Source organism: Lepidothrix coronata, unplaced genomic scaffold (assembly GCF_001604755.1).
Source record: "Lepidothrix coronata isolate B3197 unplaced genomic scaffold, Lepidothrix_coronata-1.0 Scaffold32, whole genome shotgun sequence".
Classification (NCBI taxonomy): Eukaryota; Metazoa; Chordata; class Aves; order Passeriformes; family Pipridae; genus Lepidothrix; species Lepidothrix coronata.
The window spans coordinates 6,221,884-6,244,760 of NW_016690212.1; the positions used below are offsets into that span (position 1 = coordinate 6,221,884).

Below are 22,877 nucleotides of genomic sequence, written 5' to 3' on the forward strand. Positions count from 1 at the left end.
CTTGTGCCAGATTTTTTTTTTACTTTCAGCACTTTCAAGTTTCCAGAATATACCCCATGTAGTGAATATAGCTGGCCAAATGGGATTTTCCTCTCTGCTCCATCTTTTCAGGATTAACCTTTAACAGTTGAGATAATACTTAAGATATTTCCAGGAACAGGGATGAGTCAGATACTGTTGTATTTTTGGTATAAAGTTTTTGAAATATGTTGTGGAAGAAATGGCTAAATTATTCAGTTTTATCAGTAAAGCACCATTAAATATATTCTTAATCTGAATAAAGGGGGACATGAAGGAATGCAGTTAATAATAGGATGTGTTTGCTTTGAGATTCTTTGGAATTCCTACCACCCATAATAACTCCTGAATTTTTCCTTTATGTTGTTCTTTTATTTCACGTTAGCACAAAAGCACTGAGTGCTTTGTATTGCACTTGAAAAACAAAATGTGTGACCTTTTGGGCTTGTGGTAAAAGCACCAGAGGAATGCACAAACACTGCAATTGTCTGCAGATCTTTAAAGGAGCAAATTTTCTCCCTGGAGTTTTCCAGAACTTCTTCCAAGGTAAATTTAAAGCCAAGAGAAATTTAAAGTTTTGGCCCTGAATATCTACCCTGCACTTATGCATTTCTTACTGTCCTAAGTATATTATGTAAGAAGGAATTTTATCTTTAGAGATATCATCTACCTAGCTGAGGCATTTGTACAGCTCCATTATTGTAGTATTAGGGTAACCACAGATTTTAATCAATGTGTATTCACATAGACAGTTGTGTGATAAGGAGGTGCTGTAACGTGCATTTTACAAATGAGCTGAGGAAAGGGTGAACTTTGAGAATGTCCTCACTTCTAGTGAGCTCTCAAAAGCATACTTACCTTCAGTTTGGATGGGCACTGGAGTGTTGGATGCAGACCACAGCATCCTTCACATGATCCTTGTCACCTGGAAGTGATGTCATGTAATCTGTGTCAAACTGATATGACAACCTAAAATTCTTCCTAGAAAGATTTCAGCTCTGCCTACCTCAAAAACCAAACAAGGCAATTATGAACATGTGGAACTGGAGTTTGGGAACCAACCATGTCTTGGCTACTCATGGCTTTAAGGCAACTCAGGTGCAGAAGAGGCTGAGTTATTCACTCGAGACTGAGCAGGAACACTGGTAAATCAGCAAGTAGAACCCACCTTCTGTGTTTGAATCTTAATCAGTTAACAACTGCCATTCCTGTTTTTCTAGAATTGTATTTAAGGTTAGTCTTCAGTTTGGTTTTTTTGGTATACAATGAAACAAGAGGAAGTCAATACAAAAATCTTAGAAATGCTTTCTGGGAATATTTCAGGAAACTGATAGATACAAAGAACTGTCGATACATTCGAGAAAAAGGTGTCTTGGTCACAATCCTGCAGCTGTTTCTGTGTGAACACATAAGATGTGTTCATACATAGGATAGCTCCTCCCCATCACATTATGTACATTTTTGTCTATCGATTTCTGCTGCATAGTTTCAAATATTTACCAAAAATGTTTCACAAGAGTGTCCAGAACAAATCGTCAGAAACAATTACTGGATTAAGGATGCTGGATAACTAATGCAATCATTCTGTAGTTATTATCTGCAATACACAGAAATCTTTGAAGGCAGATAGTCTTACAAACAATCAGTATAATTAGCAAAAAAATGTAAACAGCGTGTTTTTCTTTTTCAGAGTATCAGATATTTAAATGTACTAAAAAAAAAGAGTTCCCTTATTAGCCTATCACAGTGACAATTACACCGTGCTTCTTTACTGTTTGAACTGTTTGCTCTTTGTGTCGCTCCCATTCTTCGTCATCTTTGTCCAGATCAAAAGTTTCTGGATAAATGGGAAGCTTGTCTTTTGGGCACTCCTCATAATAACTTCGAACATATTTTCCAACAGACCATCCTTTATATTCCTCAGGCATTTTGCATTCCAGGCCATTGTAGTGAACATTGTAGTGATGCTTCAGCCAGTAAAAAAGATAATGAATGTTGTAATCACATCTCCAAGGATTCTCTCTCAGCCACAGTACTTTCAGAAAGTAAAGATCTTCCAGTACTCCATATTCAAAATTCTGCAAGCTGTTGTTTGATAGATCCAGCTCCTCTAAGTTGTTGAGGCCTGAGAAAGCAGCTAGTCAATAGAAAAATAGTTATTGGTACCTTATGAAGATAGCTTAGAAAAAAACATGCATATCTCTGATGGGAAAAACATGCATTATCTACAACAGGAAAACATTTTCATAATTACCCAGTTATTACTTTTTTTTGGCTTCTAGATTTTTAAATCTGTTTCCCCCCATGTTTATATCTGATAGAGACATGATCAAAGTTTATAATTAATAAAATAGAAATCACTTTTTAATGAATATTTAAAATTATTCTTACCAGGATCAATGTAAGCTATTCCATTGCTGTTTAGGTTTAATATCTTCAGTTCACTGACATCTTCAAACTCTTTGGCTCGTAGTTGTCTTATTTTGTTGTTGGACAAATCAAGTTTAGCTATATCTGGAGGTATGTTACCTGGAACTTTCTTTAAATCTTAGAAAATAAAAAAGACATAGCTTTTATCAGCTTTAGATTATTCTTACTGCATAGCTATCACAGTTGCATGCCAGACAGAGTTTTGTCAGTCTAGCATTGTTTTGTGTTTTCTTTCCCTTTTATTCCCTCTACTAGTGTCACCATATTTTTTCAACTTCTAAATTTAATTTTTGTTTACATGTGGAAATTGTTCTCTTATAGTGAAGGCAAGGTAAAGGCTCTTTCTGTGTTTTATGTCTTTATTTTAGTAGAACTAGACCATTCACATAGGGATAGAGTAGATACTGAAGATACTATACTAACAAAAAGTGTGTGTGAAGGGCTTGCTCATTTAAAGAAAAGAAACCAGAGTAACTATATAAAAATCCATCCAGGCAGCATAGTGGCATTCTGTCTACTTCTCTATCCTAATTGTATCATTTGTAGCCAAAGTAGCCATGGACCTCTTAGTCATCTGTGTTCATATCCTTACAGTGTTCCTTGCAAAAGAGTTCCAGAAAGAATAGCTCCTAGTCCAGTAGTCAGGGCACATGCTTGAGAAGTGCAGACTGTGGTTTGAATCCTCTCAGGGTAATGTTAATAAACCAAATCTCTAGGACTATATTTACTCAATGAGAGTTCTAATTCTGCACTGTCATTACAGAAAAATGAGCAGTATCTCTTATTTCACCATCTTTGAATGAAAGCAAGTAGTTTCTGATCTGTACTGAAATTTGTGTGGTCACAGTACTTCTGAAATTCTGGAGATGTCTGATGAATCAGGTATTTTTGAGACTAAAGCAACATATCAGAGTCTTCCTTTCTTTTATCTGATTATAAGCAGAGCTTTGGTATTATAAATACATAAATATTATAATTACTCCAGCCTGCTGTGGTTGGATGACTTCCTGCTTGTGCAGATGTCAAAGTTTCAGGGCCTATTTGTCACCAAATGAAGGCAAATAATGCTTAAATTTAGAGACTTGGAGGACTTGGCAGTACTAGAAAGCAGAGTTTTTTCAACTGTTCTTGTAAGTACAAATTCTTTGCAGAAAAGCAAACAGAAATTGCTTTTGCTTCCAAATGTTTTTATTTCTTTTTATTTGTAAAACAAAATCAAGGGCATAGGGTATTTCATTCTGGAGTACTGAAAGGTCTGGCATATCACTGATCTGGTGAGATATAAGCAAATAATTCAAAAAAGAGAACATACACATGGTTAAATGTATTTTTAAGATGATTCTTTCATAAGCTTTCTGGCATAAACTGAAAGCTCCTGACCTGTTGTCATACCACTTTAGAGATATTCATACTCTGGTTCACTGCTTGTCTTTGCATCCACTCCATAGTAAAGCAATAATGGATTGCAGCTTTTCATGTCATCTTACTGGTTTGGCAACGGATGCACCATTTTTTCTACTCTGAAATCTTGTCCATGCAGATTTAGAGAAATTTTTGTGTTTTTCTGGGATTTTGTGTGCATTATACTCCAATTTCTGATGAAAATGCCAATGAAATTGTGCATCTGCTGTACAGTAATCATATACAAAGACAGTAAGTACAATGCTTTCATCAAAGATTACCATATGTTCAGAAATGCCAAATATCCATGGGATATCTGCATCCAGCTGTTAAGCATATGCACAATAGATCTGGTACTTCCTAAAAAATATTGGAACATACTCACTGTGTCCATGCTAAACATTCAGGAAATTCTGAACTGATATATTTAGTTCTTGACCTGAAGGAGGGAGTCCCTGTACCCTCTAGTACACTCATGTAGAGTCTGAAGTAATTTTATTTCTCCATTATTAGGACCAAAGACAATAAACCATTTTTTAAATACCCTAAACCCCTGTGAAACTCCCACAAAGATCAGACTACATCAAATGAACTTAGAGAAAAAAAGTAATACTTTTTGTGCCAAAAGTTTTTGAGTATATTCATATATTCAGCTCCTCTCTTTGATACCACTAAATGGGGAGAGCTGTAAAGTCAGTCTTTTCTTATATTAAGATTATAATATATGCCTGGTTTTTGTTCACTGGCACAGTTTACTGAAGACATAAAGTAATAATGATATAATTAAGATCCTATGAATGATAATTAAGACCATACTCTTTAATCTAATAATTAAGATTCTACCTACAAAGAAAGATAAGGTAGATGAACATTAAAAAATTAATAAATATTAGCCAGTAAAGCAGCAAAATCCTTAACAAAAAAGATGTAGCAGCTGCATGGTAAAACAAAGAGGAAAGTGAGCCATAGGGAGAAGAAAGGAATTCAACAGCACGGAAAAAAGAAAAAACCGTGGACCATTTTTAACGGTAATCAAATACTGAAACTGTGAATTCCTGATTATCTCCTCATACTGCACTCTGAGCTTGTCCCTGGCATTAAGGTGCAAGAGTAAGGGCACACTGAGGTTTTTACATAAAATTAAGTCACTCTTAAAGCAAATAGAAGTTTAATTGTTCAAAACATACTGTGGTCATCTGGTATTGCAGGCTAAGCTTTGAAAAAGTTGGGAAAAAATCATCACAATGCTGGCTGCTTCCACTAATGCTTCTTATTTCAGAATTGTTATGTTAAAGAATGATTCTCTTCTGAATTGTTTTGTTGTTTGCTTTGTTTCACCATGGGATAAAATATGGGAAATATAAAGCACAGATAAATGTGCACTTTTGTGTTGATATATAGCCCATCTGGTTTACCCTTAAGGCTTAACTGTGGCTTTTAGGAGCCTGAGAAGGATTTAGGAATGGAATGGATCCAAGTGTCTGAAAAACATTTCTTGAAGGCCCTTCAACTTTGCATTGTTTGCTGCGTGTTGGGAAGAAGAACACAGGGGAGGTATTTCTTTGTGAACACAAGCACACAATTTCTTCACTTAGTAGAAGAAATCTTGCACAGCAAATGTGAGGATGCAATGGCTTTCCCTTGCAATCAGGTTCCTTTGGGCATTGCAAGCACAGCTGGCTGCCCCAGCCCTGCTTCACAGTTCACTTCTGTCAAAGTTATTGCTATCTTTGTGCTTGTACACTGGAAAGAAGAAAAGACTCCCTGTGCTTTTCTCTATCAGTTCAGCAGTTTCAGCACAGCTTTAATTTGTCTGATGAGTATGTTTATAGTTGTAAATCAGACTACTAAGGTGCTAGTCCTTCAGTAACTTAAGCAATATTCTTAGGTTTATTCTGGTTGATTTTTGTTAGCTGTCTTATACTAGAGCACTAAGGGATATCTGTGGAATTGGGGCTGCAGAGCAGAGATAAAATGCAGAAAGAATTCCTACTAATTGCTACTAATTATGAGAGAAAAACAATTGAAAGTATCAATTTAAGTAAAGCGAGTACTAGTTCTATATTCATTTGCAGTACATAGTATGTAACTAAATGTAGTAAGGGAACAAGAATATTAAAATCATTGATTCAGTTATAATGATAGATACAAACCTTTTCTTTTGCAGTTCAGAGTTGGTACAGGAAACACGTACATGTGGCACAAAGAGGAATCAAATTCTGGTTTGACAGGTTCGGGTTTCTCCCGTTTTATGTTTCTGGGGTCCTGCCTGTCCTCTTCACTACATAGCTGATCAGCTTTTATCTGCTTTAGCTTTTGATTTTTCAGTTCTATTGGATGCACACACTTGGCATAATTTCCCAAATTTCTGTTTGTTGGAACCTGTAGCATTGTAACAAGGGTTTCTAGTTCACAGTTGCAATGCCAGGGATTATCATAAAGGCGTAGGTAGTTTAGACTGGGTGTATAAATAAAAATCTCTTCAGATAAACTCTTAATTTGGTTATGCTGAAGTAAAAGTGTGGTAAGTTTATTCAAACCAAAAAAAGCCTCGCTCTCAATTTTTGATATATCATTCTGTTGTAAATCTAGACTTTTCAGTGCTTTATACTTGGAAAACATATTATTCTTCAATTTGCGAATCCTGTTTCTTGCTAGCAGCATGTGTTTTATATCCTCTGGCCAATCAGGTCCCACAAAAATCAATTTTCTCTCCTGACAATCTAAGTATTTCTCATGAAGGTGAGTGTAAATATCACATGTTAGACCTTGGGCATTGCGCTTAACAGTGCTAGATGCTCTCCTTAAGATGTTTTCCCTTTCATTGTTTTTCAAACTCCTGTTCCTTGTCCTTCTACACTCAGATGCCTTACAAAGAAAAAGTAGTACTACAATAGTAACTAGTTGCATCCTGACATTCAGCTGGCCCCAGTTTTTTTCTGTGACAGCTGGAACAGTTGAAATTTTTGAATAGTCTGAATCAGTGTTGTACAGATCTGAGGAGGCACAGCTGGGGTATGTGGGGTCCCTCTGTTGGAAGAAAAGTAAAACATTAGAACAGATGAAATGGGCATTTTCATGGAGGCTTGTACATAATATGCAGCATTCAGTCAAGTACTCAATCATCACATTACTTGGAGCTTCACAAATACTTTGAAGACTTAATGTCCTATCTTTGTTAGTTAGTTTGTTTGTTTGTTTGTTTGTTTTTACTGTCTCTGGTCTACTAGGTCTACTTGATAAAACATGGGAAACTATATGGACCAATTTCTAAACTACCTTTGTCAGGAGGTTCTCATGTATTCAGGAAAACGGCATCAGGTTGGATCTTCTTTACATTTAAGTTAATCTTGGAAGTTGGGTTTGAAAGAGGAGTTTGAAGCTGATATATTCCAAATTCCTTGGTGCTAAACAACTGGAACACATACACAGCCAGACCAGGGAAAGTCATCCAGTGACTGTCAAACTCACAGTTTTAGTCTGCACTTGAGTGTGGACTTGTTTTCAAGTCATTTTCTCAAGTCAGTTTACTCCAACTCTGTATTCTACTTTTGGGGTTTGTGCTTTCATCTCAGTAATCTACTGTGACCATGAGTTCAGGATATTGGCCTAGATGGACTGAATGTGTATGAGGAATTCATACACTTATGTCATATGCTGAGAATTTGAGCTGTTCACCTTTAATATAATGTGGGTTTGGTTGGGTTTGGGTTTTTTTATTTTGGTTTTGTGGGTTTTTTTAGGTGAATGTAAGAATTTGCAAGTCTTGAATATCTCTGAATGCCAGGGGTTAAATGTAAAGGCTATAGACTTTTCCTATGAACTCTAATTTATACCAAGAGGGAAGGTTTTTTCCTAGTGCTGTGGTTATTTGGGTACACAAATGTTCCTGATAAAAAATAAAGACTTGTGTTCTCAAGTACTTTGAAAATGGAATTTAGTAGGATTCAAAGATAATCAGTGAAGTTCTCTTTGGTTTTATATGGTGCCAGGGAATATCATATATTCCATTTCAATTAATTTTAATAAACAGGCTTCAAAACTTCAACAGTTTGGGAGGAGGGTTTTGTTATTATGAGCTTGGAGTTGTTCATAATGCATTTTAATACTATATTGTTTTCAGGTTCCTTTATTCCTTCCTTCAGTAGTACACTTGAGCTCTAAAGACATCTCACTAAATTTCTTGATATTTTTGGGAGCTTTTAAAAGGTGTCTAAGAATGCAATCACCATTATGTATTTGTCCATTTTTTTCCAGTTTAACATTTTCAGTTTTATCTTGCTTCCATTAATTCTCTTTAATGTTTTTTTCATTGCTGTCTCTGATGGAAAAACAATATTTCACTCTGCCTTAATTAACAATTTCTTAGAAAAGACACCGATTTGTGCAAATTTTTCTAGTAATAAAATCAATCTAAAGATACAATTAATATTTTGTTAAGAAATTATGGTTCTTAATAGGCAGATGATGTATACATCCATTTATAGGCTATTCTAGTGTTACGTATATAAACAAATAATTTGGTATAGTTTAGTTGTCTTTGTAGTGAAGTGTACATGCAAGGTTCTAGCCAAGAAACATGCCAGTATTTACACACAAGGTTTTAAAAATTATCACAGATGAACTACAGCTTATGTACCTGATGCAAAAATGGCTTATCATAGTCAAGTTAGAGAGGCAAGAGCTGCAGAAGAATCATGAGATTCTAATTTATAATACTCTGTTTTAGTTCTGCTTTACATATATCTTCTTCTCTGTCCTATTTATTGCCAAGTGTCTTGTTCTCATAATTTTCACAGATTATGTAAAATTCTTTGCTATAGCAGCTACAAGGAATGGATAAAGAATTACTACGAAGTCCTTTGAGTAACACTGTGGAATCAGCTTGCTACATAACATAATACTTGCTATATGATGTTATAATTGCAGTGTAATATTTAGAGGTTGTGTGCCTCTCCAGGGTCATGTTGATTGTAGGTTCCTGCTTTTTGTCCAGTGTCTGGACTGGACTGGACTGCGTGGGCTTATTCCATCCCAGCTGTAGGACTTAGCGTTTGCCTTTGTTGAACTGAATGAGGTTTCTGTCAGCTCATTTTTCCAGACTGAATCTCTCAGAATAGCAGTTCTAGCCTCCAGTGTATTAACAGATCCCCCAGTTTGGAATAATTTGTGAATTTGCTGAGAATGTACTCTGTTCCGACCATCCAAACCATTTATAAGGACATTTAACAGTCCTGGCCTCCATAGTGACTCTTGAGGGATGCCAATTTCCACAGGACACCAGTGGGACTTTAGCACTATTGGTGACAACCCTTTGGGCTCACAGCCAAGACAAAGTTTCACTCATCTTGAAGTCCATTTACCCAGTCTTTATTTTACCAATTTGGCTATAAAGGATACTATGGCCTGTGCTGAAGGCCTTGCTGAAGTCAAGATGCACAACAGATGCTTTTATCCCCTTATCTGTAGATCCAGTAATTCCATCATAGAAAACTACCATCTTAGTGAGGAATTCTTTGCCCTTGGTAGATTCACACTGGCTGCTTGCTGTGACTTTTTAATCCCTCATGTTCTTGGATGGGGCTTCAAGGAGGATTTGCTGCATAACATTCCCAGGGACTCAGGTGGAGCCCACTGGCCTGTAATTTCTTGGATCTTCCATTTCCTGAAAATGGATGTGACATTTCCTATCTTCCAGTCATTAGGAATCTCCTCTGATTGTCGTGAACTTTCAAAACTGAGTGAGGCCTCTCAGTGACAAGAGCCAGCTTTCTCAGCTCCTGGATGCACCCTGTCTCACTCCATTTCCTCAGGTGCTCCCTGACATTAACTTCTTCTACCATGGGTATTGCTTCATTCCCAGAGACTCTCCTCATAGGCTCCAAGCAAGGCACCTGGGAAGCCTTCAGACAAGCCTCAGCAGTAAAAACTGAGGCAAAAAAGTAACCCCTTTTTAACCCTATCCATTATTCCACAGCCCTCCAGGGCTGTATTCCATGAGATCCTGTTAAGCAGATCCCTAAACAAGCCAAAATCTGCTATCAAGTTCAGGTTTTTTTCTGCTATGGTTTGTCCAGTTTTCTTCTCTCAGGATTTTGAACTTCTCTTTTTCATGATCACAGTAACAAAGCCAGTCTAGTTCTTCACGTTCCTTCACCCCTTGAAAAACGTATTTCCTAGACCACTTGTCAGTCAGCTGGATCAAGAAATTGTCTTCAACATACTGTGGAAGTCCCTGAATTTTTCATGCCCAGCCATATTGTTCTTCCAGCAGGTGTCACAGTGGTTAAAGTCTCTCATGAGTAACCAGGATAAGCAATAGTAAGGCTTCTTTCAGCTGCCCAGAGGTTTCATCTGCCTTCTTTACTTGATCAAGCAATTTGTAGCAGATACCTACCACAATGTAATCCTCAGAGATCTAGCCTCTAATCCTTAAAATAAGATCTTGATTGGCTTGTCATCCATTCCAAGGCAAAGCTCCGTGTGTTCAGGCATAACTTTGCATAGAGTGCAACCCGTCCTCACCTTTCTGGGCTGTCATTCCTAAATGTTCTGGAACCATTCACTGTACCCCTCCGCTTGTGCGTGCTACCCCTTTGCATCTCTGGAGTCCCAATGAAATCACAGCTCTGCATCTGTGTGTGGACTTTGGTCCCTGCTGGTTGATTCCTGTGCAGCAAGTGTTTGTGTTCAGACACTTGGGACAGACCCTTGGTTGTGCTGCTTTCATGTGGAAGGTTTTGGAGTTTTCCCTCATCGTGCTATTCCCCCCAGTGCTTTCTCATCACTGCCCGTGCCTTCAGTCCTCTTCAGGTTATGGTTATCTTCCATCAGCATACCTATTTTCACTGATATCTCCTCTCTCAAATCCTTCGTTACAGGAATATATTTCAAAAGCACAAACTGTCCTCTTTAGAGTTAGTTGACTGGTATTGAATTACCAGCTATCTGGATTGTCCTTTTGTCTGATAACTGAAATAGTGACAAGGTGACCACAATATGGCAAAAGGTACACACTCAACTACTACGTTTTCATGTACAAGTGCTGACTTTTTGCCTTTCTATTATATTGACATTTACTGTGAAATGTTCTTCATACTAGGAGATTTGTTCCCATTATATAATAATGGAATGATATATAGAACACTATAGGTAGTACCTCTTCTGCGGGTCAATAAAATGTAGAAGCACTATAATTATTCAAATCTAACATTCCACCTAGAAGTTAGAACTAAACAGGAAGAATTATGTAAATTATATTACGGGTTGGAGAAATGTGCCAGAGCTCATGGATAAAATTCACCAGTGGTTTTAGATTGGATAAGAGTAATCTTGATTTACCAAAATGTGTAAACATGTGCTAACTTTCAATCATATGAAAAGTTTTCATGCTCTATAGGTCTGTATATTGTATGTATCCTCGAATTGAAATGATAAAATGACCATACTTCAAGTGAGTAAGAGTAGCATCAGATGTCTCTCAGTATTCTACTCTGAGGATTCCAAAGAAAATGGCTAAGATGTATATAAAAATTATTATGATGATTTAAAAATATTTAATCATGGCTTTGTTCCCTTGAAACTCTGCATAAAAAGGTAAGATAAATTAATACAAATACAAATATAATTTTAATATACTTCTGGATTTTTTTCATTAGTCAGGGTGAATTGATGAGACACCAGAAGGCTGCAGAGCTCTTCTCTATTTAAGTCTGTTGTATAGAGATAATACTAATGGAATAGTCCTATGACTTTTGTCAAGGTCAAATTAATCAGAAATACGAAAGTGTATTTGTTTTAATCTTGTAGGAAATTTAGAGGCATATGTAACAGAAATACTCTTTTTGAGTGATTTGCAGGATTCTGTCTGCTATGAAAAATTAAAGAAATGCCCCATACATTTCACGTAGATAGCAGTTCTTTTATCTTTTTAGTGTATTTAAAAATATATGGTAGAGTCCCCTATATATTGCACAGAGTTTACAAAAATTTTTAAAAGAACATGCTATCCAAAAATTTCTTGTCCATGTCCAGTTCCTCACTGATGATGCAAGAAGTTTGCAAGTTAGATATGTTCTTAATAATTTGTTTTTGAAACAGAGGATTGTGGATAGGTGTATTGTGAGAGCCAAGGCCTTGTGTGACAACTGCAAAAGAAGGATTTATTCCAAACTCTTATTTGGAAGATCAGTGAGCTGAAAGTAGAGAATTTACAATCGTACAAAAGTCTGCCATTCCTGTTTTTAAATGTATCCCTTGAGACCTGAAGTCTGCCTGGCTGGTAGAATTGCTGCATTAAAAGCTGCCATGGAGGACAAGAGATGTGCTGGTCCATGACAGCAGCCATCACAAAGATGGATATAGATTTAAAGATAACTGTACATTGTTTCCCTTTTCTATGAGGAAAACAAATGTCTTTCTTTCAACAGCATCCCCACAAAGCTCAGAAACATGTTTTTCTTTGGCATTTGCATAATACATTTTGACTTTTGTTTTTCTTAGTCTGTAACACCATATCCTCATATAACTAACATTTATTTTGGCAAAGTTTTGTATTTTATGTCTCCAATCTTACCACTCATCTCCTCATTAGTATTATCCTTATTATAATCTCTGTTTTCTCCATGTTGGCTGGTACTTTTAAATTTCCATATATTTATGCTGAAGTTTGGAACATCATTTCTTTTGATGTGTAAATAGCACATACCAAAGAAAAACTATCCACTATTAAAATACCTTTTGCAATTAATTTGTACCTTGTTAATAAGAAACTCTCCCAGTCACACATGATGCTTCTGATTTAAAACCATAAGATTCCACTGTTGGTACTGACAATTTTTGGACAAAAAAGCAAAGCTCATTGTTTCTGAGATTATGTGGAGGTCCAGAAAGTTGCTGTCCTGTGAAGATTTTGATAGCAGACAGATTTCATAAACATTTTACATCATGTCAAAAGCATTAGCTCAGCCCAAGTCCTCTGTATATGGTAACTAATACAAAGTGCTTAGAGGTGGCAGTATTGCATTTCATAGTAGGGCACGTGAAGTTTGCTGTGGTATGTCAGACATCCTTTATTGGAACAAGGAGCTAGTGGAGTGTACTCATACTATTCCATACAAGCATTTTAACTTCCATATTTCACAACACAAATAATCAGCTACAATTTCCCTCTGAAAAGTTCTGTTGCATTTGGTAGACATGAATATTGTCCATCAAGAATAAATGTCAGAAGGGGATTTTGTCAGATTGCTTTAAAACAATGATCCTGAGATTGCAAAAGTCAAAATTAATTGAAGAACCAGTATGATTTAACTCTTGCAGAATTTAGCTCTAACACAAAACAAGAACTTTTAGTAGTCTGTGTGCTCAAGATTGTTTTAAAATGGAAAAGAAGGAATGTGTTAAAATTCCCAGATCATAAAAAATTAGTAATATGACCTATAAAGAAAATTAACATCCTTTCAAAAGTATTATAAGGTTTTGATCACAGCTTTCAATATGCAGTAAGAAAAGCTTACCTGTGTCTTAAGTTGTGCAACCTTGTAGCAACATATACTTTAAAAAGACTTAGAACTACCAGAGTATAAGATTCAGTCTCCTAATTTATTATCTATTTTATCAGATATGTTTGAAGTATGCTTCTCCAAGTTTGATTTTTGCTACTTATTTCTGTGGGATATGACCCTAAAACGCAAAAAGGCTTAGGCTTCTACAGAGAAGGATACTTTTATTTCTGTTCTTAATATGAACTAAATATTTCCATTTTTAAAAACAGACACCAGAAATAACACATGCCTTTATTTTCTAATATCTAGTTCTGATGCACATTGTCCATCTTGTTGGTTTTTTCATGAAATGTAATCTTATATTTAATTTCTTAATATTTTGTATTATTCTTTTTTTGACAGCATTCTTTTGTACTTCCTATCTCTTTGTCTTTGTGTTGAGTTCAAGTTAGCATGTTTTCCCACTCTATATTGAAAGAATAAAGTCAGCTCCAAAAGTCAGTATTGCCACTCCTTAAGCAGTCAGCTCCTCAGTGGGTGTTCCCATCTTTCTTCAAAATGCCTGCTTTGGCTGACTTGCAGAACTGCATTACTATATCCCTACAACTAAATGTCTACCAGAACAGAAGGTCCTAATTCTAGGTTTTGATTTTCTGCATGCTTTCATTTGTGGTGCTTGTGGCAATTGTTATTTATTCCAGTTAGAAATGTAGTTTAGTAAAATGAATAGTTTCCAGTATGATATAAACCAAAGCTGCAGATGGAAACTTAAGTAAATTCAGAGTATAGATTCTTGCTTTTACAGAGTGCTGTTAGTTAACATTTTCTACTTACACATTTTGGTCTCTCTTAACTAATGTTTAGTATAAAGAAATGCTTTCCAAAAGTACGGATCAAAATCTAAAATTGCGTGACTCACCTTAAGATAATTCCCTTTTGTAACTCTTTCAATTTTTCATATTCTTTTAATAGTACTCTTCTGCATAATTCTATTACTTGAGAAGCTTTAACTGCACATTTAAGCTTTTAACGTTCTTTGATGGAGATCTGGTTTTCATTTCCAGCAGGCACTGCTTGTAAAATTAATGGCAAAGGAAGTCCAGAAAACTTACACTGAAAAATCATACTTGCAATGTATGCACAAAAAAGTTCCAATTAATTTAAAAAGTATGCTTTTGCAGTTATTGGAGATAACTTTAAAATTATACTGGTTTCATATGGTGAAACATGTTGTATGATAGTGCTATTCCCCAGTAATTTGCAATACAAGGAGCAGAGAAAAAAGTGCAGCAGAAAGGATTTTCAAACATCAGCAAGAAGATAACTCAATTTCATATTCAACATCTTTTCTTTGCAGTAATTTTCAGAATACTTTAACAACGGTATTTTATGTTCTTTTGATTCTGTTACATGTCCTTGTAATAATTTTCTTTCTGTTGTTTTTTGTGGTTTTTTTTGTTTTGTTTTGTTTTATTTTTGTTTTTGTTTTTTTTTTTTTGCAAAGCAACTTCCCCACTTTACAGTATCTGAGTTTAGCTCACTGCAGAAAATTCACAGACAAAGGTTTACCATACCTGGACTCTGGAAGAAGCTGTCACAGGCTCATCTGTTTGGAAATGTCAGGTTGCATTCAGGTTTGTAGTTCACGTCTTTCTTTCATTCTGAGAAGCAAAGAATCCTTTATATGACTGGCTGCATCCTGCATTCATGGTATACTGGAGCTGAACGAGTACTGCAGCAGCCTTCCAGGGTTTTGAATTACATGACTACAGCTGTTTAAGTTTTACTCAGGAATAATAGCACTATAGGTTTGGATCCCTTCCAGCAAACTGTCAGATCTATAAACAGCTAGTGCTTACTGCATAATGAGAACAAGGCTTGCTTTTTGTAGCCATAAATAGACTAATTCTATGTCATGATTAGTTGGGGTTTAAAATCTGGAGCTTTGGAAATGCAGTTTTTACTACGATATCAAAAAAATAAAAGACACTCTGTGGTGGAAAAAAAAAGAAAAATTTACAATTGATTTCCTAAGAAGGAATTTAATTAAAAAGTTAATTTTTCTTACTATTTTAATTGCTTTAATATATAAATAGACATAGTATTTATAACTGCAATCAAAAATAGTTAATATTTTGGATTATTTTAGTATCCTACTAAACTGCTAAAGAAAACCGAAGTTTTAGAATGTGGTGCATTTTAGAAACTTTCAAATGTATACTGTATCTTGAAACATACTCCAAAAGCAATATGAAATGCCAGATTGTAAGACAATAAAGACTCCACATACATTTCTCTATACACTGAGTAGAATCTCCATATTACAAAATACCTGTGAAATGATAAAGAGGTGGAGTCTGAATAATATCATGGTTTAACTTTGCATCTAAAAAAACCTTTTCAGAACCAAGGATGAAGGCATATGGGGCAACATTCTTGTTCTAATTGATCTTTACTGAGTATCTGTTTCTTGTTTATAACAGTCATCCTGAGACTTGTGCAGTGATAGTGTGAAGTTTGAAATGAGGGCTGAGATTAGAGGAAAGTTAAGAACTACCTACCTCTGAGTTACTTTTTCAAAATGCCAGTAATTGGTTCTGTTTCCCAAAAGCATCATTCCTTCTTGTTCAGAAGTGTCATCATGAGCTGTAGGGATCTGCCTCTAGAAAGCATGATCTAATAGTACTCAGAGAAAAGGGATCATCATCAGACTGGGAAAACCACAGTCCTTCCCTTCCAGAGGAAAGTGGGCTTGCTTGCCAGTGTATTTGAGAGCTCTGAAAGGAATTCCACAGCTTGCTCCATTTTGGGTTTCCCCATGATTCTGGAGCAGTGCTTAATGATTATAACCAAGTGCTTAAGTAAACAGTTAAAACCAAAAAGAGCATCAAATTGCATCACAGTTACAGAAAGCATTTTAATAAGATAATTTTTTTCCCTCTCACTGGATGAACTAAACCAAAGGGAACTTCTGAAAGGCTAATATTTCAGATTTAGTTAGAAAAATGTAGGGAAGCTGTAGTACAAATATTTAAATTATACTAAAAATGTTCTATAGAACAGAATATATATTCTATAGAATATGTATTTTCCCTGTTTTTTCATTGTTCTTTTTTCTTTTATTTTAGTATTAGAGTTCTTTTTATATGAATTCTTCTATTACCATCATTACTGAAGGATTTGAACATCTATTTAGAAAGCCCATGTGTGAAATGGGTGATTATGCGAATGATTTTGTAAAGTGGCAACTTGAGGACCAGGGCATTTAAATAGCTTGTTAAAACATAGTTAGGCAGAAAACTGGGAATTCTATTTCGTTGTCATGAAACAGGGCAGTCTTTCCTTTGACTGTTACATTAATACTTGGCAATAACACTGGATGAATTGTAGGTAAGGGGTTTTTTTTGCATAAAACACAGTAATCAGGGTCGTGTCCTTATGACACAGGTGGTAAATATTTTCACTAATGAATTTCAACATATTTTCATAAAAATACAGAGATTCTCTTGTGTCTTGCTCAAAGGGTACCCTGTTACACCATTGATGTTCTCATAGCATTACGTAGAAAGTATAAGATTTCTTTGTCCTGCTTCTGAAGCTGAACAGCACAGGAGGAAAATTTTCTGCTGTTAGACACAAAACTGAAAAGACGGGAGGGTATAAAGCAATTGCATGTCATTTATCAACATATTAGGTGGGGATGATGCAACTAGAACAGTTTGATGAGAGATATTTCCAGTTAAATTAGAAAAATGAAGGTGTTCAAAGAAATTGACCTTTTTTTTTTTGGTGACATTTGTGGCTGATTTTCTGACTGAAACTATTCTGGCCCAAAATGTGTTGGAACAGTCTGTCACTTGCTGTGGTTTACAACAGCTGCATAAGCCACTGGGAAAAATAAATTTGACCCTTTCATTTCTTGACATCCTGCAGTGTTAGTGGGGATGTCAAGAAAGCTATTGGCAAATGTGTAGGCTTCACCAGTTTTCACCATCTCCAGTCCTCCTACTCCGGCTTCATTGGGAGAATTCTCATTTTGTCAAATTCTGGCTTCTTCGGACCTATCGAGGAACAAAAAGGGGCCATCACTTGGGGAGCAAGTCTGAGCCATGTTCTCTATTTATTGAAGAAGAGAACTGATTGTTTACATTTCCTGAGTACAAACTTGTGTAACTGAAGAATACTATAAGTTACACATGGACTGTTATTTATTTTTAGAAACATGCTAATTCAGGAGTATGTTAATATAAGCTTTTTCTTTTGTACAGTGGAAAACTAAAAGAAAAATAACATGTAGAGGCAAGCCATTAATGTAATGTGCTAAGCATCTGAAGGGATGCCACAATTCATTTTATGATTCTTGACAAAGAGAGGACACAAAAAAAAAAGATAGTCCCTTGTGCCCCAGAGAGTACTTCCTCGATCCTGAACATTGATTTTCAAGTTTCTACACTCAGAGTGCGTTGCCAATACTGGAATCATAGAATAATGTTTCTTCAAAATCCCTTCTGTACTGCAGACAGCATTCTGCCTTGCAGGATGGATTTCACAAATACAGTCAGTTCTGGAGAAAGACTGAATTTTAAAGTAGGAGATGTGTGGCAAAGAAGCCAAAACCTGAATAAAAAATCTGCATAGTCCTATTCTTTGGGATTAAGAAACTGTAAAAAGATTAAATTAAGTGAACTTTGAGATTCTTACAAGCATTTTATCATTTCACTAAATTTTTTTTCTAAATTTATGGGGACAGATCTTTAGCTGTGGTTTGCTCCATGTTTGTTTTGATGTACTTTCATTTCAGATCACAATATCCTAGCATACAATTTAGAAAAAACCCAAATCAGTCATTTACATATTAGACTGAAAACTCCTGCAGACACGGACTTATATTTTACTTGTTTACTTTGTTTTATTTATATTTATATTTTATCATTCCATTGACTTCTGATTTGTATGTGCAAGAAAAGTAAAACATTTATAGAATAATCTTACAGGTCATGCTGGAAAAGTCTATTTTGCAGAATTTTGTAGGAGTTAAGACTCAATAACCTTCAAAAGATCTTTCCTCACAATTGGTTTGAAGGAGAAGGTTTAAGTTGGTTTTTGCTCATCTGGGGCAAAGAATTCGGTATTAAACTCCATATGTATCCTAACACTGATTCTCTGGACAAACTCTTCACTCTTGAGGCAATCTATTAAACATAGCAATTTCAGGTGAGTTGAGAAAGCAATTGTTTTACTAAAATGTGCACAAAATTTCATATTTCTATACTTTATCTTCAAGAGTGCCTGAAGTTTCATAGATAGTCCATATGGGCTTTAGAGAAGAAGTTAAGGTTAAGATTTTATCATTCTGGGAATAAAGGAAAATAAGATAAATACATATGATATTGCAATAGCATCTAAATATTGACTAATTTTATTTAATCTTATCTGAATACATGTTTCACACTGGAACTTTCTCAGCCCGATGCCCGAGACTCATTATCCAGTTATTAAGTTAAAAAACTCTTCTAGTGAAAAAAAAAGTTTAAACAATCTGTGCAGGGGTATTATTAACTGCTTCAGTATAATTTGGTTTGGATTGCATGGAGGAAAACACCAGATTTCTGCTACTTGTGGTATCAAATGGCTATGTTAAGTGAACAGTGTTTTTCCAGACTGAGATTAAAAGTCCTTTAGACTGCAGTTAACATTATGCAATCCTTAGTGAATTCCAGAAACAGACATGCCACTTTTGTTCCTCAGGATTGTGGAGTATGATCTGATTACCTGCTACCTACTATCTATCCTTTTGAGAATGGGAATTTCACTTAATTTTAGGCCTCTAAACTAAGGTGGTGCCTAGAAAATTAATTTATCTACGTAACCATTAGAGAGGGAGGGAGGTCTCCAGAGGCGATTCAGACTTTGTCAGGTCTGACCTGTCTTGGGATCTTTGTTGCTCTTTGCTGTACAGAGATCCCAGGATTCATAATTATTCTGTTGTGGTGCTTGAGAGCCAATGAGGAAGAGGCCTGTTGCAGGGTTAGGTAAACTCTTGTTTGGACGAATTGGTGATGCCATGGTAAAGCAATTGGTGCTTCCTGACCAGCAGAGAGTAAAGATTTCCCAGTGCTTCCCTCAGGCAGCTGCTTGTGTGATATTCACAGTTAAGGTAATCCCTTTCATACATACTGAAGGTTTTGGGCTGAGGAAACAAGATAGGATTATATTGTCCTACATTACATATGCCAATAGTGAGTACAAAATTAGAATTGGACAGCTGAATTTTATATTCTGTCCTGAGAACTAGCACCCATCTTTCCACACCAACATTTTACCTTCTAGTGATCATTAGCAGTAGAAAAGAGTATTGCCTTCGCCATATACTGTTAGTGGTTGTTTTGCAATCATTTGTGGTGGGCAAATCCAACCTATCCATGCTGATGAGTGAGATCTACAGTACCCTCTGCAGATCCTCACTGATGTGTTACCCATACCAACCACATTCCCAAGGTCACAGTGCCCTTTTGTCCAACGGACATGTCTCAGTTGGAGGTGCTGTGAGAGCCTGGACTGCACCAACAAGCTCTACATGCTCTGAGCAGCTTGTGGTTACGAGATGGTTCTTTCTGTATAATCCTATTCTGCAGCCCTGCAGCCCCCCAAGATTTTCCTTCAACTCTTTCTTACGGTATGGCTGTTCTCAGAGGAGCCTGATCCAGGTTCTGCAGCTACACCATATCAGACCTGACCTTGAGCACAGGCAGCTATCAGGTAGTTGATGTGATTTATATTGCCATGCATTACTGGTAAAATATTTCTTCTATTTATTTTGGTGGTAGGGTTTTCATTCTCATTTTGCAGGCTGCTACAGATCCACTGTAGGAAAAACATTTATACTACACTTGTCCTGAGCTTAAAACACACCAGATTATTTACAGTGCTAACAGTGCCAGTGTGTGTCATGAGCCACACCATATTCTGGCTAGCTGGCTGTGAGACCTGCACAAACATTTCCAGCCACTTCCCTTTTAGTGCTGACACCCCCGCTGCACAAGGGAAAAAATGCAAAGAGTGCCACAGTCCTTTAAGGAGAGAGAAGACATTTGACATCAAAATATTTAAAACAATTTACAAAGAATCTGTTTAAAAGGCCACTCCAGCCTGAAAATAAAGAGCAAGCCAACCTGGGCATAAGTTAAAAGATGGGGCATTATGCCAGAAAAGAAAAGACAGTCTGCCTTGATTATAACTTAAAGTCAGTTACTCCATGAAAAAAAATGCCAAATGCAAAAAGAACCCGAATGTTAAGTCTGCAAAATGAAGAAGAGCCAGAAACCCAGGGTGTGAATCTTCTAATTCAATGCAAGATGGAAGGACAGCAGGCTTGACCCTTGTTTCCACTGATAAATAGTAGAGGTGGGGCACAGCAAGAATCCCTCCCAGTATACTTTGTATTACAATTTTCCTGCTTTGGATTCTTCTCTCCACAGGCCTCATTTGGTACCCAGGGGGATATGACAGACTACTTTTTTCTATGGACATTTTGTGAATGAATTCCTGGTGCGCAGCATGGCTGTAGTCTGAACCGCACAAAACTGTTATACAATGATAGGATCGTTAAGGTCAGAAAAGACTCCGAGATCACCAAGTTCAACCATCATCTGTTATATTATACAAATTCAAACCCTTGGGAAACAGTGAAATCTCTACCTGCAAATATCAAGGGGGCAAATTCCTGGGGAGGAATGATTCACATCCAAGTTGTCTGTAGAACATGAAGCTAGAAGGAAACTGTCCTTTACTTTACACAGCATTTATATGTCAAAGGAAATACTTCGTATGCCCAAGAGTGAACAGACATCTATTGAATTTAGGTAGTTGAAGAGTTGTCTCCTTGGAGTGATAAAGGGAATAAACTGAATTAACAAATCCATCTGTCCTTTTGTAACTTCACTGAATATTGCTCTGTTAGAGTATTCAGGGTTGGTGATGTGGTCCTGCATGAAGGATTCTCTAAATGAGCTCAATGTTATTGTGATTGCACAGGATCTTTCCTTGTATCCCCTCTGAATTTAACACACATTTTATGTGTGGATCTGGATCTGGAATGGATCCAGATGGAATGGATCAAGAAAAAAAGCAATGAAGATACTTTACTACATTCAGAGCTTGCTTCAAACTGGATTTTAGCAGTGAGTACCTCATAAGGCTGAGAAAACTAAGGTAGAATAATGTGGCAATGACATCCATTACTACTTCCATAAATGGTGTCAACTGTAAAAATTGTTGGACTTTACTCTTGCTTGATTAAAAGACACACTTTTTGGACAGATCCTTTGGATTATGTTGTTCAAATTTCAGAATAATATATATACCTTATGGGTCTGTTTTTCTTTTGGCAAGATTAATGCATTTCTTGTCTTAGTGAGCATCTAGGTACCTATGGTTTTAAAATACTGAAGAGATCTCAAGCTTTCCCTGTAATGTTTTTGTTAGGGTTGCTAAGACATAATCATTTTATTTCTTGTCTAAATTTCAGTTGATGTCTTCAGAAGTATTGCCAATGGCTGCAATGGGATTCAAGATTTGCTAATCAGCAAAATGCCAACTCTTACAGACAGATGTATTCAAGTAAGAAAATAAATCTGTACATTTTGAGAAACTTTCTGATGTTGGAACTGGGTTATCCTCTCAAATGACTTTAAAGAAAGTTATTCAGAATCAATTTAAAAGGAAAAGTTCTCTCCAAAACATTTTTTTACAACTATTAGCTAATTATGTTTATAAATCTTGCTCACTTGCAGTCCTGTGCAGACAGTTTCAGTTGTCTTGTCTTCTTTTTTGCATTAGTATGTCTGAATTATGGTCTTCCAGTCTATAAATGAGCATTTTTCACTTTTTTTAGTGTTAAAGCTAATGTAATATATGGGAACAGCATTCTCCTACTGATTTTGCCCATCGAAAAAGAATTTCCAGGCTTCTGCAAAAGTGATTGTTAACTAGATCACTGTCTCACATGTGCCATATTTCATGTCTTCAGGTGCTTACTTCTTTTCCTTGTGTTCCAAAACAAAATAAGTATATGAAGAATTTAAGTGTTTTACATACTGCTCCCTGTCTAGAAGTTACTGTTTAAATGGATTATAACTATTTGTTTGAAATGGTAACATTTTTGTGTTAGATGCAGAATATTTGGTGATCTTTTTTTATGTGACAGCATAGGGATATGAATGTTTTATGTCACCTTCTCTCTTCAAAGGCTCTGGTTCCAAAACGCCAACAGATAAGGTCTATTTTCTTCCCTGACTCTCCAAAACTTTCTGAACTTTTAAAGCCCTTGCTGAATGTAAACTTGTCAAGGTCAGCACTGAATATTAGTATATTAATTCAAAAAATTCTTAGGATGATATATTTTTAAAATTCAGTCAGATAATTTGAAATAAATCTTTCAGCTCATTTCAGTGGATATTTGGATCAGTCCCTTAATGTATGTCAGATGTGTAACTTACATCTTTAATATTTCAATTTCAAGGT

The 22,877-nt window shown here is 36.0% G+C and overlaps 1 protein-coding gene across 1 annotated transcript; it reads right to left on the reverse strand.

Moving 5' to 3' along the window:
- Nucleotides 1-1,223: 1,223 nt before the first annotated feature.
- LRRC17 (leucine rich repeat containing 17) lies at nucleotides 1,224-15,977 on the reverse strand. The gene is made up of 5 exons (XM_017811387.1): nucleotides 15,917-15,977; nucleotides 14,930-15,016; nucleotides 6,003-6,877; nucleotides 2,410-2,565; nucleotides 1,224-2,155 (listed from the first exon to the last, which is right to left on the reverse strand). Exons 3-5 carry the CDS (start codon nucleotides 6,757-6,759, stop codon nucleotides 1,752-1,754), a joined length of 1,317 nt encoding a protein of 438 aa, XP_017666876.1. The 5' UTR covers nucleotides 6,760-6,877; nucleotides 14,930-15,016; nucleotides 15,917-15,977; the 3' UTR covers nucleotides 1,224-1,751.
- Between the last annotated feature and the right edge of the window lie 6,900 nt (nucleotides 15,978-22,877).